At 41.1% G+C, this 18392-nt stretch overlaps 1 protein-coding gene across 1 annotated transcript; it reads left to right on the top strand.

The window, feature by feature from the left end:
- The first annotated feature begins 2216 nt into the window (after nt 1-2216).
- Nucleotides 2217-18339, top strand: synm (synemin, intermediate filament protein). The gene is made up of 6 exons (XM_020934699.2): nt 2217-2740; nt 3291-3642; nt 8459-8583; nt 11125-11201; nt 12135-13378; nt 15017-18339. Exons 1-6 carry the CDS (start codon nt 2280-2282, stop codon nt 15572-15574), a joined length of 2817 nt encoding a protein of 938 aa, XP_020790358.2. The 5' UTR covers nt 2217-2279; the 3' UTR covers nt 15575-18339.
- Nucleotides 18340-18392: the final 53 nt, after the last annotated feature.

Here is an 18392-nt window from a genome sequence, read left to right as displayed (position 1 = left end):
GAAAAAGTCTTCATCCTCCTCCTCTTCAGAGACACTTCCAAAGCCAGAGTCTGCATCGCTCCAGTCCTCTCCATCACACCACCTAAACTGGGGCCTAGGACCACCTAACTCAAACTCACCCTCGTCCTCGTCCGAAGAGTTTGCTTTCCTCCACACCCGATCCAGAAGGTCCACACGGTCCTCTGGCACAGATTTGACAAAGTTAAACACCCTTTAAAATTGTAGCTGGAGCAAGTCAGACTAGTACCACAGGCTGTAATAACTTATTCTACTACTATTACTACTACTACTACTACTACTACTACTACTCACAGTTATTTAAGTAACATATAACATATATGAAGAGCCCTATGGTGTGTATCTGGAGGAGCCAGAGTTTGCAAGGCTGATTTGTTATTTTGATGTTTGTGTCTAAACTGATAATAGGTTTATGACATTTGGGGAGGTATGATTGGGAGGAACGGCCTCAATGATCTGAACCCGAGCAGTGTTTTGTTATTGGACTTCTGTGCTAGTCACGGTTTGTCCATAACGAACACCATGTTCGAGCACAAGGGTGTCCATAAGTGCACGTGACCCTAGGACGGAGGTCGATGATCGACTTTCTAGTCGTGTCATCTGATCTCCGGCCGCGTGTCTTGGACACTCGGGTGAAGAGACGGGCTGAGCTGTCACCTGACCACCACCTGGTTGTGAGTTGGGTTCGCTGGCGGAGGAGGAAGCCGGAAAGACCTGGCAGGCCCAAGTGTGTATTGAGGGTCTGTTGGGAACGTCCGGTCAGTCTTCGTTCCTACTCTCACCTATGGTCATGAGCTCTGGGTAATGACCAAAAGGACAGGATCGCGGATACAAGCGCTCGAAATGAGTTTCCTTTGCAGGGTGGCTGGGCGCTCCCTTAGATATAGGGTGAGGAGCTCAGTCACATGGGGGGAGCTCGGAGTAGAGCCGCTGCTCCTCCACGTCAAGAGGAGCCAGTTGAGGTGGCTCGGGCATCTGTTCCGGATGCCTCCTGGGCGCCTCCATATGGAGCTGTTCCGGGCATGTCACACTGTTTGGAGGCCCCGGGGAAGACCCAGGACACGCTGGAGGGACTATGTCCCTCGGCTGGCCTGGGAACGCCTCGGGGTGCCCCTGGAGGAGCTGGAGGACGTGTCTGGGGTGAAGGAAGTCTGGGAGTCCCTGCTTAGACTGCTGCCCCCGCGACCCGGCCCCGGATAAGCGGAAGAAAATGGATGGATGGATCATTAAATTAGGGCCGGGTCCGTGCGTGGTTTTACGTGTAGCCTCAAAGATATAGTTTGGCCAATGAAGAACAATACTATAATCCTTTGAAGTGAATTTATTCAAAAGGGCCCTGCGCTGCGTAAAGCACGATTATTTGGGAGTGGCATATAGCCTACTCCTCGAGCGTGTCTTGTTTGTCCAAACTGTCATTGATGCACCATAAATTGACCAGAAATTTACACCTTTACCCACTAGTCTAGGTGCACAGGTGCACAGTAGTCTATGTTAATACTTATTTGCCTAATCTAACCTATTTGTTATAGGCCTGCCATTAAAACTGTCACTCTAAGCCCACTAAAGTAGCTTAAGGTGGGGAACGTGGAAGATTAATTGATTAATATTTTATTTCAAGTTCATTTAGTATTAGTGTGTAAATTCAGAAATTTAAACTTTACTGATTCGTGAGAGAAATCAATCATATAATAATAATAATAATAATAATAATAATAATAATAAAGCGTAAAAATTGCCTTATACATTATTTCAGAATAGGCCTAATTAATGTATGATTTTAATTGATTTCACCAGACCACATCTCTGCCAACACCACTACAGAGACCAGCACTTTAAACAGCAAGAATGAGCCGAGTCATCATTTATTTTCCATTATCAGGGATCAATATGGCCTATGGGAGCCTATAGTCAATATTGTCCTGTCAGCTTTACCAAAACACTGCTTCGTAATACATTCCTCCACTTCGTTCCTAGAAAACAGCACCGCTCCATCCTTCGGGCCGATGTTATGCCATAAATGCCATTAATGTTCGGAGCAACCTCGTCTCTCTTCGGGGTTTTCCGGAGACACTCGGGCCTCGCCTCTGCTCCAGACCGCGCCCTCCTCCTCCGTCTCCTCCCTCTGCACTTGTCCGAGCCAAAGCGCGCTGACCGTGAACCGCATCCCAGATTCGCCCCTGCTCCGGCGCATATGAGGACCGTCACCTCTTCTTCAAGCTAAATCTCTTACTCCTAACTATTTTTAAAAGCCACATTTCAAGATGCTGCCTTTTAAGCGAACTTTCGAGCCGGAGAAGCGCCAACTGCAGGAGCTCAACTGCAGATTGGCTCAATATTTAAACCGGACAAAGCAACTGGAGCAAGAAAACGCGAATCTAATTAGAGAAATAAGCGAGCTGAGGCAGACTAAGACCGCGCAATGGGAGCCCCAATACAAAGCCGAGATGCGGGACTTGAGGCGGACGGTGGAGCAGCTGTCGTTGGAGCGGTCCCAGGCGGAGATGGAGAGGGAGAAGCTATGGCTAGAGTTGCAGACCGTCCAGGCACTTTGCAGCGAGCAGACGGGCGTGTGCCGGGACATCACGGGGGAGCTCCGGGGATGCGAGAAGGAGCTGACCGTGGCCCACAAAACAAACGCGGAGCTGCAGCAGAGACTGGTCCAGCTAGAAGAGGAGTGCAGGCGGTTGGAGGAGGCGCACAAGCAGGAGATACTGCGACTCAGGTGGGCCGGGAGTCACTGGGACCATCATTGGGTATAGTTGTCACGATAACACGTTTTGGAATGAGATAGGCCTATATGCTACAGAAAATATCTTGATAAATGAACAGATTAAAACCACTTGTTGCCACTGACGCAATAATTCTAAAGCAAGATAATCCCATTAAACCACTTTAAATGTCCTGTATTACGCAAAATTGACTCCTGTGAGCTTTATGGGATGTTAGAATGTTGTTACCTCCTCAAAAACATACCAGAGTTTAGTCGACTATACGGTCCTAATATGGTATCAAAATGATCTATCTAGCCTTTTTTCAATTACAGACACAAAACAATAGCCTATGCTGAAAACATGCATTCTCTCTCTGGTCACTGCTCCACAGACCTGACCTGGTGATGTCTTCTGCTTGTCTCCATGGATATGTTTAATACCTCACTGTGAAACTTTCCAAGCAAAGCAATAACATCTCCTGAAGACAAGCAGCTGGCAAACACTCAACCGAAAATGTTACCCAGTGCATTTTTAACATGAAACATTGGTCCATCTCTCTAGGCAACAGGTGGAGACCCGGATGACCCCCTCTCACTACATGAGTGTCCAGAGCTCCCGTGGGCCCCTGCTCCCTTCTGTCACTGTGGAGGACGTCCAGGACTACGCCTTTGGGCTGTCTGAGGGCTGGGTCAGGACCTTTGACATGTACCAGCAGAAAGTGGAGGAGATGGAGAGGGCCATCAGAGAGGACCAGGCACGCATGTGTGACCTCCAGAGAGAGAAAGAGATGTACGCCACTCAGCTGGAGAGGCTCCGAGCCCAGGCTGAGCAACAGGGGCAGGAGCAGATGAGACTGGAGCAGGAGATGGTCAGCATGCAGGAGAAGTTCCACCTGGACTGTGAGGAGTATCAGGTAAATGAGAGGCCAGAGCAGGGCTTGTACTAAGGCTGCAGTCATATTTGTCCTGGTTTGACACTGACATGCACTCACTCTGTCACACGTGCAGACGCACACAGGCACACTGTACAAATCCCCTCTATGTGTTGATAGATAGACGGGGCGTTGTGAGGGAAGACTGAGTGATTGGTCTCTGGGTTTTCGCTGGCTGTGCTGGCACTGCTGGCACTGCTGCTCTCCCTCTCTTCACAGAGTTGTTAAGTGTGATGTCACCTCAGGGTCTAAGACAGGCAGAATAATGGGAAAAATAAAACAAAAAACAAAAACAATGCTAGAAAAGCTGTGAAGTTGCCAGTTGAACCCAGAAATGACATCATCACATAAGAACTCTACAGGTTTAGAGTGCTCACTCTGTCACAGACTAGAGCTTGTGGAGAAATAGCCCTGTATTCACTGCAAAAGTGCAGAATTCTCTCACTGAGGTGCAGAGGCTGCACTAACACTGATTCATGACTGTGTGCAGGTGCTGGGGTGTAGGTAGTGACCATTCAGCTCAGAGAGAGCTTTTTTGGTTTAGGCTGGTTTAAACTGGATTTCAGTATTGAAACTGGCAACCCCAATGTCTGTTTGGGCACTGCTTCTATGGAGTCGTATTGGCTTCACCATCTGAGACATTGACATATTCATAAAAATAAACTCTATTTAAAGCAGTGGTCAAGGAGGATGGTGAGAATCAGCTCTAAATGGAAACACATGGTTACATAATAAGCACAATGTTCCTTTACCCTTGAGCGGAGAGAGGGAGGGGCCAGTCCCTATGAGGACACACCCACAGATGCTCCACAGCTGGCTCCTGCTCCAACTCAATAATATTCAAGAAGACATTTTGTGGTTTATGAAAGCTTTTTAAAATATTTCAAAACCTTTGCATTCATATTTAATGTTCTATACCTCAAAAGTAAAAGAGAAAAAGTTGACCAGCAGTTTTTCTTTCCTACAGGGCTAAATTAAGGGAGCAACATAATAAGAGCAGCAGGTAGACACTCTAGACTGAAGGCAACATGATCTATTAGGGCCTGATATGGATTTTACCGATAAGATGGGAGCTGGAGGTGCTGATAGCCAATATGAAAGCCAATATATTTAGTGATGTAAAAATTCACTTTAATTGATTGTAAAACTTAGGTCTGGGCCTACTGGATTTTATATTGGTTTTATATTGGTTTTGTCTTTACTACATTTACTATTATTCTGCCTCTTTACAGTCATATTTAAAGACAGTAGGTTGGCCTACTGGCATTTATGCATGACAGTCTAGACAGTAAAGTAAGTAAAGTAAACCATTGCTATTAGCCTTTAGCAGTAAATGCGTGTGTTCCGTGGTAATTAATTATATGCGTAAATGCCGATCATCAGCCACTACTGTCACTTTACACTAACCCGAACCATAATGTAAGAAAAAACAGGCTGTTTATGTGTGGTATCTTACAGCAGCTAATTGCTAAACCAACACATTTGCAACATTCACCGCTCACATAGGCACTTCTTAGATCACAAGCCTTCACAAATAAGTGTCCTTTTAATCCTGACTCAAAACAATCATCCATAAAAATATTATAATCCAGCATGCTGACAGCAGCTGTGTGTGTCCTCTGTCAATGGGGACATTTCTTTCTCTATGGGACGGTCCTCTTTTCTCCACATTCACACTTTGAGAAAAACAAGCAGTAGTTTTGTTGCTGGCCTAAACTGCACTGAAGTTCACTTTTATTTTTAGTCAGTATCTTAGATCAGACGCAAGAACATTTAAAACAGGCCTCAGTGTTGCGCACGTGGATCTCTAGCTACACACAGGTGTAAACAAGTCAACGTGAGTGATGTGACTCTGGGGGTGCTTTCAGGGGCAGTACAGCGACACAGACAAATTACTCCGCAGATAAATATTGATGCAATACTACATATTAGGACATTTATCTGTCTGTAAATTGAATTAAATTGACATAATTTAGAGAGTCTATGCCCACGTAGGCTATCAGCCCATAATTGCAAGATTTAAGCCGATAGCTGATATGTCTTCAAGTGCCCATATTGGCCAACTGATAAATTGATTGGGCCCTGTGATCTATACTGTTGTTTTGTTAATTTCTTTCATGTTTGAATAATCTTTTAGTTTGTACTTTGTTCTGCTCTGCTGCTCTACATAAGACTACCCCCATCTCCAAGTGCTACTCAATTTTTTTAAAGAGGGGTGTGGGGTGAAACTACTGCACATTGCGTTAGGTTTGTGAAATTGTAGTGTATTGTTTTGTATCATGCATTTGTATATTTATGGAAAATTGTGTGGAAGCATGAGTGACATATGCTTGTGGGCTGAGCATTGGACAGGATTGTACTGCTAACCATAAATCGCTCAGGCATACATGGATAACATCATAAACCTTTTCAGGCTTGTTTTTGATGATGGAACAACATTATAACATGGTAGGAAGTTTCCAAAAGTCTATTTTTAAAGTCTACACACCTTCACTAGACTCTCAGCCTTGGACATAATGTTGCCAGTCGAGACAGTAGTAGATGTTTATGAGTTAAATACAGACAGCACACAGTCATCTAATTTTGCCCTAAGAGCTGCATTCATAATTCATAAGACAGATGTTACTTTATTAAATAAAAAATACTGAATACTGGTGCAGCTCTTATAACTACTCTACAAATGTTACTGGGGTGCAAGATTACTTTATACAATATGGCAAAGTCTCATTGCTAGTATGAGTTAATAATATGAGTAATTCCGGTGGATTTGGGGAAATGGAGACATCCAACATTGACCTGAGCTACTCCTCCTTCTCCTCATCTTTCTCCTCCTCCTCCTTCTCCTTCTCCCCTTCTTCCACATCCTCCTGCTTTACTCTTTACTGGCCTCTACATCGCAGCAGCACTTGTTATTAGAAATCGACTGATATGGGTTTTCTCATGACCGATGCAGTACGGATTGTATAGAATCCAAGCGCAACTGATGGCCGATAAGCTCTGCCAATATTTTTAGGCTGATATGTAGGGGCCGATTTTTATTATTTTGCCCAATTTATGCAATTTAAATTTACCAAAAACTCACCCACAGCTCACCGTAACTCTGTAGTAGAGCAGCAGTTTTCAGCAGTTATTTCTTTGCAATAAAGTGTTCAAATTAAGCTGTGTGGGTAAATTTAGGCAGCAGGTCATCCAAAACAGAATACTGGCCTGTGCTGAAGGTTTAAGGCCGATAGCTGATACGCTAAAAAGTCAAAATATTGGCACGGTAGATCGGCCAAGTGGTCTATCTCTACTTGTTATGTGAAATGGAGGTGTCCTGGAGTTGACCTGAGCTGCTAAAAGGCACCTCCTCCTCTTCCTCCTCCTCCTCCCATAGTTCTGCTTTTTACTGGCTCCTCCATCTCAGCTGCACTTAAACCTATTAGCCCCGCACACACAGACTGACAAATCCCCATAAGCTTCACCATAGAGCCAGGCAGGGCAGGGCAGGCACAGGCAGGAAGAGAGGCTGCAGCTAAGAAGAGAAACTATGTGATTAAGATATTGTATAGCTAATAATGTACAAAAGAGGAAAAGCAAGTATTGAATGTTTTGAAGTAGGTTTTGTAAAAGTGACATGGTGGTGTAATATAACTGGACATTGAACAGAGGAGTCGTAGTGAATAAACAGGCAGAAAGCTAAGAGTGGAGCTGCCAAACATCTGATGTGTAGGTACAGAGCTGTAAAAGGCTTTTGTAATTTGCCATGGACTTAGTATTCTGCACACATAATAAAAAAGATGTTTCAATATACATATTTAACACTTTAAAGAAGACATTGTGCATGTGTCCACTATATAGTTATAATCTATGTCATCATTTGAATTTTTTTTTTTACTTTGTGCAAAAATGGCTACACAATGCTGACAAATCCTATGTGTATCACTGATTAAGAAAATAAAGCTGGAGAAGGAAGTAAGGACATAGCAGTGTGCTTGTAGCGGTGGCAGTGAAACAGGGGTAGATCAGAGCAATGACGCCTTATACATATATAAGAGTATAGGAATACAGGAGAATATATGTTACTCAAATGTGCATGAATCACACTTTCACAAATACAACATCAGGGGGTAAATGATAAGAGAAACAATTATAACCTGGCTAAAAGCTCTGAAAAGTTGATTTTGCAGAATAGGCCCACTTTAAAGCCCCACCGTGGAAGTAAAAGTGTTTTTTCATTTCAGATATTTTTATTGCACTGAAAAACATATAAAAACTTGCATCCTTGCTGTGAGTAGGCTTGCATTTCCACAAATCCTATTTGGTCTGGAGGAGGGCATCCTCCTACTTGTTTTCATGGAAGTATTGTTCTTATGGCTATAATATCACACAGTATGTCATAAAACTTTTCCATCTCTATGGAGAATGTTCCAAAGTATGGTTTTAACTTTTTATTTCCACGGGATCATGCAGATGTGATGATGTGCTGCCTCTAGAATGTTACACATGAGTATGTGGAAAGTCCTTGTCCTTTTTTACATCTGTGTTTCTATATTGTATCAACTCTCAAAAACATTCAAAACAGATTGGCAATTCCAGAGCTAAAATTAACCAAATGATTCTAGTGATGGTGTATGGAGTTAAAAACACAATGGAGAATTTCTTGTATTACAACATGACATCAAAAGGTGGAACAGATTGTTTTCTGTATGAGAGAAGAACGCAGACTAAATATGCAGGGTTTGTGTGTTAAACGTGTGAATAAATGTTCGGTATTGTACTGACTCTAAAAACAGGTCTGTTTATTTGTGCATGTCAGATGGTGATCGATCGGCTGCAGAGGGAGAGAGAACTGATGGCCCACAACATGGAGCAGAAGATGCTAGAACATCAGCAGCTCCTTCAGCTTAAGATGGACCTGGGGCTGGAGCTGGCTGCATACAGGTCAGAAGATACACCACACAGCTCATACATGTGCAGGTTTACTTCAGGTACAAACAGGTCAGTGGTGGGAAAGTACTGAAGGTGTATATTCCAGTAAAAGTACAGTTACATGGCTAAAATATACTGCTGCCACATATGCACTCAAGTAAAAGTGCAAATGAAAAATACTACTCATTATGCTAGTTAGTTTTAATGCAATTTTAGTGCAGTTGTTTCAGTCAAATAAAAAAGATGATTTAAACAGTTCAATCAAGGTGTTTTAAACCAACTCAGGGTTTTGGTGATTTGGCAGTGCAGTGCTGTTTTGTGTTTATTGTGCAGAAAGGAGCAAAGACAGATGGGCCAAATAAGAGTGAGAGCTGTATTCAGTATGGGTGATTTTCTTTGAGCCAGATTCGACTTGAGCGAGATCGATTCTACCATGATTAATTTAGATTTAGTTATTTTACAATACCTTTAAGTTGTAAATAAAGTAATCTGCTTATTCTGAGAGTTCATACTTCACTATGACTATTACTATCCTTAGGGAGGCTGACCAATAAGATTCAGTCAGTAAGAGGTATGGGTGGGAAAGATTGTTGGTGTATTAAACAAAATTATACTAACTAGTACATGTTTAACATTCTACTCAAAAAAGTACAGCTACCCCCAAAATCTACTCAATTAAAGTAACAGGAGTATTTGAGTTGCTTTCCACCCTGCAAATGATACACAGAAAGGGCACTAGTCTAACATACAGGTCACAAGACAAAGGACATTTAATCCAGATGCTGGTTATTTCGGGAAGGGCATCTGACGAACTATAAATGTTTTGGTAGAACATTTGTACGTGTAGTTAGGGATGGATGACATGGCAAAAACATATTCACAATCTCCTTTCTCATATTGATCAGTCCCATTTTTTGGATTAGATGAAAAACAAACAAATAGTATAATAATATTTTACATTAACATACAAAACACATGCTTTTACTGACAGAAGATTGGCTGTAGACCTCACCATTAAAAAGACATTGACTGATCATATTGAATCTTGATTTGATTAAAATGTGACTAATGGCACAGCCCACCTTGTAGTGTCATAGGCAATATCTCTGGACTGTTGCTAATCCAGAAAGAATGACATAAAACAGTAGGGCACTAAAGATTGATTTCAGTCCTAATTAAGGCTGAAACTAATTGTTCTGTCAATAATTCATGATTCATGTGTGAATGGCAGCTGGTCATGAGAGTCTACATGAAGCTGCCAGTTCCATAGATTTACTGCTCTGTGTTGGTCATGTACTACTACTCTCCGGGCACAGTGCATGTTACAATATCTGTGTACTGTATATGTAATTACAAAGTCCAATCAGTTACTTTTTACACTGCACATGTTTTTGGGGACAAAATATGAAGTGCACATTAAAGGCCCTATATTACACAAAATTGACTTTTATGAACTTTACGCCATGTTAGAATGTTGTAACCTCCTCAGAATAGACCTGGAATTGTGTTTTGTTTCATTCACACGTTTGAGTAATCCTTTATTATTGTCTGCCTATATCTCCAAAACTTAAAAGGCTCTATTGCACCTTGTGATGTTATGAAGTGGTAGTTTTCAGGTTAACTTTTTACTTTTTGTTCAGTAGAAATGGGCCATTCCAGGGTTGAAATGATCCAAATGATTGTAGTGAAGATGTGTGGAGCTTAAAAACACAGTGGATCCCGTATTACCAAATGACATCACAAGGTGGAGTAGAGTTTTCTGTTTGAGAATTTAGCCTAAGTGGTCAGGGTTTGTGTGAAACAAAACACAACTCCAGGTATGTTTGTGATGAAGGAACAACATTATACTATAGATCAGGAATGATGACACTGTGTCCATATATATATATACAGTCAGTGGTCTCTCAAAGTTGTAAAAAGCGCTTTTAACGTCAGTGCAGTGAGTTCAAATTTGTTTAATTTGTTTTAATTTAACTATTCACATTTTGCCTAAGTTGTGTACATTTATACTGTAACTACTGCCAATACAAAAATCACTTTACCATCTAGAGGTAAATGTACGTGTGTCCTAGCATGGCACATTCCTTGTTTATGGAGTTGTTCAGTATTGGGACATGCCTTCACTGAGTTACGACCTCTGCTCGTGTGGTCTGCGTCAGCATGGGTCTATATGGAATTCACACTGACCTGTCAACTGACCACCCCACTGCCCACAGTACTGCCCAGTATATACTCCTGTCTACCACAAGCACGCTCAGTACTGCCTGTCGGACTGCTTCATGGGAATCTAGTTTGGATTATTTTGTTTAATTTTGTCATATCCAAACACGGTGAGCTTGTTCAACCTAATTACAACATCTATTATTCGACATTTGTTATTGTGAGAGCATATGCCTTAAAAGGTGAAATTCTTGACTTAGTAGGCGATAGGGGGAGAGGGTTGAGATGGCCGATGCGGATGAGATACTGCGATTTGTGAGGTAATCCTTCATGTTTGAGGCACTGCTGTAAATTTTAAGTTTGTTCAAAGTATATTTTTGTGTGTTTTTCCAGGGCGCTTTTGGAGGGTGAGAGGGTCAATCTGGAGGAGTCTCAGAGGAGGGCGAACCAGTCGAGAGAAAGAGTCATAGGTATTTATGAAAGATTTATTTGTGTTTATATAAATGATTGTTCATATTAATATTTGCTAACTTAAAGAGAGGGTATTATAAGATTGTTCCTTCATCAAAAACATGCCTGAAGAGATTTTAGATGTTATCCATGCGTGTTTGAGTAATCTAGTGATCTCTCCTGGTCACTATTTGAATCCTCCTTACGGTTAGCAGTACGAGTCTGTACAAAGCTCAACCCACAAGCCTACGTCAAATAGTTTTCCATAAATATACAAAAGCATCATACAAAACAATACACTACAACTTGGCAAACCTGATGAGATGTGCAGTAGTTTCATTTGTGGGATGTACTGAAAGCGTTCTGAAGGGCGAGTGACACTGAAAAACAAAACTGAACTGGAAGGACATCAAGATGCAAAAATCAGCCAAAACAAAACAGTTACATAGAAGAGCTTGTTCCTGATGCATAGCTGAATCTAAAAATAGTGCTAATTTTCAACTCAATTTTCTATTGTAGTACACTTCAATATTTAATACTAAAACTAGCCTTCCATTCACATTCTATATAGTCTATAGACTGTATTTAAAAGTAGAGGTATAACAACAGTGCGAATTGGTGTAACAGGTATCCACACTTCAAACTCAGCCCATGCAGTCAGGTGATTGTAATCAGGGCAGTCCTGTGTGATGTCACATAGTACATGAAACTGCAGTGGCCACTAGAGGCAGCACACACTCAGTTTTGGACTGCTTTTGAACATAAAACTGCAAATTGGCACTAAAATGAGAGGAACAAAAGACAATGCTATTAAAACATCAGATAAAAACTTTAGTAGTTGGTTTAGTGTTTAGTTCCATTTTAAGCTTTTAGCCTTGTTAGAATGTTTTCTTGTCATTCTGATATTTTAAGTACTTTCTTACTAAAGACAAATTATCTTCTTGTCATCTCAGAAATCAAGATGCCCTCTCAGGCTTACTCACCCAGAACCCCCCCCTCAACTACCCGGCTCCACACCGACTTCAGGTCCTCCCCAGCGGCTTCCTCTTACAGAAGACCCCCTGTGCCTAGACCCAGCTCTGGAACCCTCAGCCCCTCTAGGATCGTTCCCATTTCAGTCGCCCGCAACCAGAGCCCAGCTGCCAGGAGGGACATGATCTCCTTCACCAAAGCAAGGGCTGCGCAGTCTTCCACTTCCACTACCCCCTACACCACCAAAGACAAGCAACCAGAGGCTAAACCTGTACCGAAAGTAGCTATACCCACCCACCAAAGTTCAAAAACCCATACAGAAACAAAAGTGCTTAGTGCTACGACAAGCAAAAGGAATGTATCAGAGGGCAGAGAGGAAAGAAAGGCATTTGACAATAGCTTGATGAATGGCAGGCCAGAACAACCAAGCACCAAGAAGATACTGGACACTGTGTCTGTTGAGGAGATGATTGAGAGGGCCATCAAATCAGAAGGCTCAGAAGATTCCGGAGAAACCAAAGTCCGCTATCACATCGAGAAGACCCAGGAAGAAGATGGAACCACCAAAACGCGAATTGTTTTAGAATCGAAGGTCGAAGAGGAGTTGGATGTGTCAAAGGATTCTGATTTGGAGGAATTTCTGCACCAAGGAACCAAGAAGATGTCTCTGGAGGACATCAAGGATACAGCCACAGCAAGTATGATCAAGAATCTGCTAACTGGGATGAAGGAAGGAGAGGATTTGTCGAACAAGTCGATCAATGTTGAAATTATTGAAGAAAAGGTGGAGAGTGTAAGTGATGATGAGGAGGAACCTGAGATCAAGAAGTTAGAGAAACGTTATCAAGAACAAACGTCAACGTATTTTCAGATTGAGGAGTTGGAAAACGCGCCAAGAAAAGATAGCAATGAACAGTGGAAAGAAGGATTGGGTCAAGTTGAGGAGGTTTCCAGAGAAAGCGATTCGTCTTTCATGTCACAGGATAAGGAACAACGAGAGTATTTTGTCTCCACTCCGGATGAGTTCTCGGAGACGGAGGAAGGTGGTGGGATAACATCGTACGGCCATTACGGAATTGTGGATGATCTTTCCGATGAGCGATATTATCAAGACGAGCTTCTCCCACTCAGAGCCACACCCGATGAGGGCAAAGACTACAAGTTCATGACAGGTGATCGCCCGTCGTTTAAGGAAGGTTTTCCGGAATGCATCATTGAGGAAGAGGTTGGTAAAGGATTTTTTTATTTTATTTTATAATTATGTGTTGGGGTTATCCTCATGAAGGTATATTCTGACATTCTGAGTAATTTTCTATCTACTGCAGCACTGTACTCAAAAACATGTTCTCATTTCAAAACGGACTACCTGGCCTTAACCAGGACCAAACCAGGACACAAGAAGCCATAAACTAGGAACGAATCAGGATTAAACCAGGACTAACCCAAGGGAAAACCATGGCCAAAACAGGAATAAACCAGTCTTAATGCAGGACTAAAGAAAGTCTACTATAAACTAGGACAAAGCTAGAACCAAGTCAGGATCAAATCTGACCTAAAACTGGGTTAAGACAGGTCTATACCAGAATAACAGAATAAACACAGGAGCAAACAAATGCCAAGGTCTAAACCAGGTCTAAAGGAGCTCTAGACTGCTTAACCAGGAATGAACCAGGTCTAATCCAGTATTTAACCTAAACTAAACCATAGTCAAACCAGGGCTATACCTGAACAACTAGAGCAGGACTAAAGCAAGATAAGACCAGAAATGAAGGACTAAAGCAAGTTCTTTGAACATTTTTTTTTTTTGACTAAGCCAGGTCTAAAGCAGGATCTAAGAAGAACTAAAACAGGTGAAGACTATAAATCCGAATCATGTAGTAATCAGGTCTAATCCAGGACTAGAGCAGGTCTATACTAAATCAAAATGAAACTAGAACCAAAGCAGAACTAAACCAGGTTGAACCAGATCTTAAACAGGTCTCAAGGCACCACAAACCAGGACCAAACTAAAGCTAAACCAAGATTTAACCCAGTCTAAACTAAGGGTGCGTTCATAAACCACATCAAAATTGGAATTGAACCGGAAACTAAAACAGGACTATAACAGGACCAAACAAGGACTACAACAGACCACAACTTATCTTACAGCAGGCCCAAATCTGCACATAGACTACGTCAAATTTGCTACTAAACTACTAAGAGTCAAAATTTATAACAGGATTAAACCAGGATTAGAACAAGACTAACTCAGGTCCATATCTAGAGTAAACTGAGCTCGAACCAGAACCCAAAAAGGACAAGTGTGAACATACCCTAAATTGGAGCTAAACCTAGAACATAACCTGGACTTGACCTCAACTAACCCAGGAGTGTAATAAGAGTAGTGTTGTCATGATACTAAAATCTCACACTCAATTTCAATACTAAGGAATAGGCTCGATATTCAATACCAATGCTGACACCACAATAATAATATAAAAAACACTATTCATTTTTAGATAATAGAATGTATGTTTTATTAAATAATAGTACTTTCTTTTATATTCCCGTGTGGCCTTATATCTGTGTAATCCCTCAATATTCAAGAAACTGTGAATGGGACTTTTTAGTATGGATACTTGCTTAAATGAGTACCTAGTTTCAATACTAGTTTTAGTATCGATTAGTATCTGTTTTTCATTACTTTTGACACCCCTACAAATCAGGAGCAAACCTGCCACTCAACCTGTCATAAACCAGGACCAAACTAGATATAAACCAAGACTAAACCCAGTCTTAACAGGACTAAATCTGAACCAAATCAGAGTAAAACCCTGTATGAAATTTGAGAGTATATAATGACAGAATGCCTTGTCTGCTGCAGGTTCGAGTCTCACCAATTGTGCAAAATTCTGTTCTGGAGTTTCTTCGTGAGGACTCATTGGAACCGAAAGATCAGCTGCAAGGAGCTCTGGAGACGCTGCAGGAATCCGTGTCTGGCCCTTTGAAGGAGGAGCTGGCCTACCTTACCAAAATCAGCCGCGAGAGCCCTGACAAAGTGGCCGTAGATGTCCGCAAGGTCTCACAGTCCAGCGATGACGGCACCATGACCATCGTAGCGGAACTCAATGTCTCTCAAACCTTGGAAGAGTCCGGCTTGCTGGACGAGAGTGGAGATTTTTCGGAGGAGCAGCTCATGGCAGCTTTAAGAGGAGCAGGTCTGGAGAAGGCGTTGCAGGGCGGAGCCAGTGGAGGGTACAGCATCAAGGTGTCCACAGAGGAGGAGGAGTTTGGGGGCATATCCGAGAAGGACATCATGGAGAAGCTGATGAAAGGAGAGACATCCTACAGCTACAAAGTTGAGGGAGGTTCAGAGGAGGATACGACTGGAGGTGTTGTGAAGGAGCAGAGGATTGTGTATCTGGAAAGTCCAGATGATTAGGAGGACACTGTGGGTTTGTGATAGCACTTAAGGGAGAAGTAATGACTGTGAGAAAATGTTAGCTTCCATGCATTGGAGTTTTTAGCTACTTTGTCAGTTGATGTACATTTTAAAGGTGCACTATGTAACTTTTCTAGTGGAGGATTTGTCACATGCTTGTCTTTATCTATGGAGATGTTATTGCTTTGCCTGGAATTTGTGGATAGGGAACCCAGATCACAGTAAGAATGCATGATTTACAAAGTGTTTTTGAGCAATAAAAACACCTTTAATGGAAGAAAGGCAAGATAGATTATTTTGATATCATGGACGTTTACAGGCAAAGCAATAACATTTCCATGCAAACAAGCAGGTGGCGTAACCTTCACCAGAAAAGTTCCATAGTATACCTTTAATATATCTTAACATTATAGTAAAATTGATCGTTCATAGATACTAATCAGTGTGTCTGTGTCAGTCAGAAAGTGACAAACAAAAAGGCAATATTAAAATAAATTTAAAAAATAGCAAAAGTGAATTAGTAAAACTGGCATACTTAAGATAGCATCTTAAATAATAGAATTTTTTAATCTGGTTATTGAGTGTGATGACATTGCATTAACAATAATTTGATAATATATTGTGCAGTCCTAATATGTAATAGCATGGTTATTAATGGGACAACTTCTAAAATACAGTATGTGATTGCTTTTCAAATCAAAACCAGACCAAACTATTCTTGATTTTTTTCTAACCCTTTTTTTTTTTTTTTTAAACAAAATATAAATTATTATTTTAATTTGCAATAAAAAGAAACATTTCTCAGCTACACATTTAAAAAAAAATATAAATTCAAATTATAAAATGCAGGCAATGGGCAGTTGGTTTGGTAGGAGAGACATGCTGTAAAAAAGTGATGTGTAAAAAATCTTTATTATAGCTTTAACACTGGTGCTTTACTAATGCTCTGAATTTGAACTGACTGTGGCTACTTTTGTGGTGGTGGTCTCCTTGGTTATTGCTTTGCCTGGAATATTCCTCAGTATAGCATTAAACATATTTTTTATGGAATTTATGGCAATTAAAAACACGTTTATTTGAATAAGCGCACTTGAGATACATGAACACAAGCAGGTGGCAGACCCCCTATTAAAACATTAAAAAAAGTTACACAGTTCACCTTTAAATACAGATATTGTAGCAATGCCACATTCTATCTGCTGACAACTCTATGCAGGGGTCTTAAACTTTACTTGGTTCTAGATCGCTAATATATTTTTCTACTAACCTGGTGTACAGCTTAACCTCTGCCTCTGTCTCTGTCATGGCTGCCACGTTTTGATGTCTCACCTAAGCACTGTGCAGCACTTGTAATCATTGTTGGAATGTTATGCACCATATCCATGTCTTCTTATGAGGTCGATTAGTACGTGTTCACTTGACATTACAGCATTTTAGTCTCGGTATAGTTTAAACAGAGCTGGAGGAGAGGTCAGAATACTATGGTGGAATTTGCTGTTCAATAGTCTGATATTTTGACCTGGTTTACGGGTTGTGTCTCTGTAATTATTGGACCTGTCTTCATGAAACAATGATAATAGCTTCAGAAAGTGTGTTCAGAAAGCTTTTTGTCAGTTGAAAGGACCAGAAGATTAATGTGACAACATTTGTGGATAATAATTTTGGAAGTTTCTTTCAAAACAGTGAATCTACCATAGAGTTATGTAGGCCCTGCCCTCCATCTGAAATCATAACAGCAATTCTTACACAACTTATTTCAGTTGAAGTCAGCACAGTTGGGGTCTTAATATCGCTAACACAGCTGGATAGAACAAAATGCAATATTAAAGGTCCCATATTATGCAAATTCAATCAAATCAGACTCTCTTGGAAGTGCTCTTTCTTGCATGTTTTTCAAGTTCATAGGGGGTGGGCAACTGACTTTATCTAGTTTTTCATTATATTGTCTATTGTCAATGTGTGAATTTTATCATCAATGTTCCATATCACTGGATCTGACAAATAAGTTGAGTTTTGGATCTCAATACACTCTATTCTGCAAATCTGCAAAATGAACACTCTGGTATATTAAGTCATATTTGGCTAAACCAAATACCAGAAAATTATTATAAGCAGTAGAGCATAATGTGATATGATATTTCTGGACTGTTTTATAGTGAGATATTAAAGCCACAGTATGTAACTTTTGCCAAAAATAGACTAAAATAAAAACATGTTTATTCATTATGGATGTCTTTATTGCACTGAGCAGGCTTGCATCTCCACAAACCTGACTCTTATTTGGGCTGTGGGAGGGCCTCTACAAAACTAAACTATACAAATTTAAAGATATTCAGTTTATAATTACCACCTCTTTAGTCCAATCTCCCCCATGTCTATCACTGCCTGCTCATGTGTGTTGTCAGTTAGGAGACTCAGCTTTGGTCTTGGACTGGCTCCGGGCTGGTTCCTGACCTGGACTATTTCTAGCCCTCAGGAGCTTAGAGCCAGAGGGACGAGGACTTGATGTGTTTGTGCCAAGACAGATACGTGACTGCAGTCTGCTCCAGTATCATGTAGTGCCCTTTCACCATTATCACCACTGTTCACTGTGTTCACTATTGAAGACAACGCCTGTATGTCTGACACTGATGTGCTCCACTCCTATTCACACGGGATTGTGTCTTTATCATGTTCATCTGGATGTAGAATATATGCACACCATGTTCCACAAATGGTGCCATTTCAGAATGTCTTTAATGAGAATAAAACATGAATGTACACAATGCTAGTTTTGCAGTGTCCTTTTTACATTTTAAATCAATCGAGAATATATTTA

The sequence above is a fragment of the Boleophthalmus pectinirostris genome, unplaced genomic scaffold, assembly GCF_026225935.1.
Source record: "Boleophthalmus pectinirostris isolate CB_2022bp ecotype Guang Dong unplaced genomic scaffold, ASM2622593v1 HiC_scaffold_2, whole genome shotgun sequence".
Classification (NCBI taxonomy): Eukaryota; Metazoa; Chordata; class Actinopteri; order Gobiiformes; family Gobiidae; genus Boleophthalmus; species Boleophthalmus pectinirostris.
Note: the sequence above shows the minus strand (reverse complement) of the source record. Positions and strands in the feature narration are given on the sequence as shown.

Excerpts from the sequence above, each read along its gene's own strand:
- synm (XM_020934699.2), top strand. The coding sequence starts at position 2,280 with ATGCTGCCTTTTAAGCGAACTTTCGAGCCGGAGAAGCGCCAACTGCAG. Across the intron at positions 2,741-3,290 it reads CAGGAGATACTGCGACTCAG|GCAACAGGTGGAGACCCGGA; the intron begins GTGGGCCGGGAG and ends CCATCTCTCTAG. Across the intron at positions 3,643-8,458 it reads TGGACTGTGAGGAGTATCAG|ATGGTGATCGATCGGCTGCA; the intron begins GTAAATGAGAGG and ends TGTGCATGTCAG.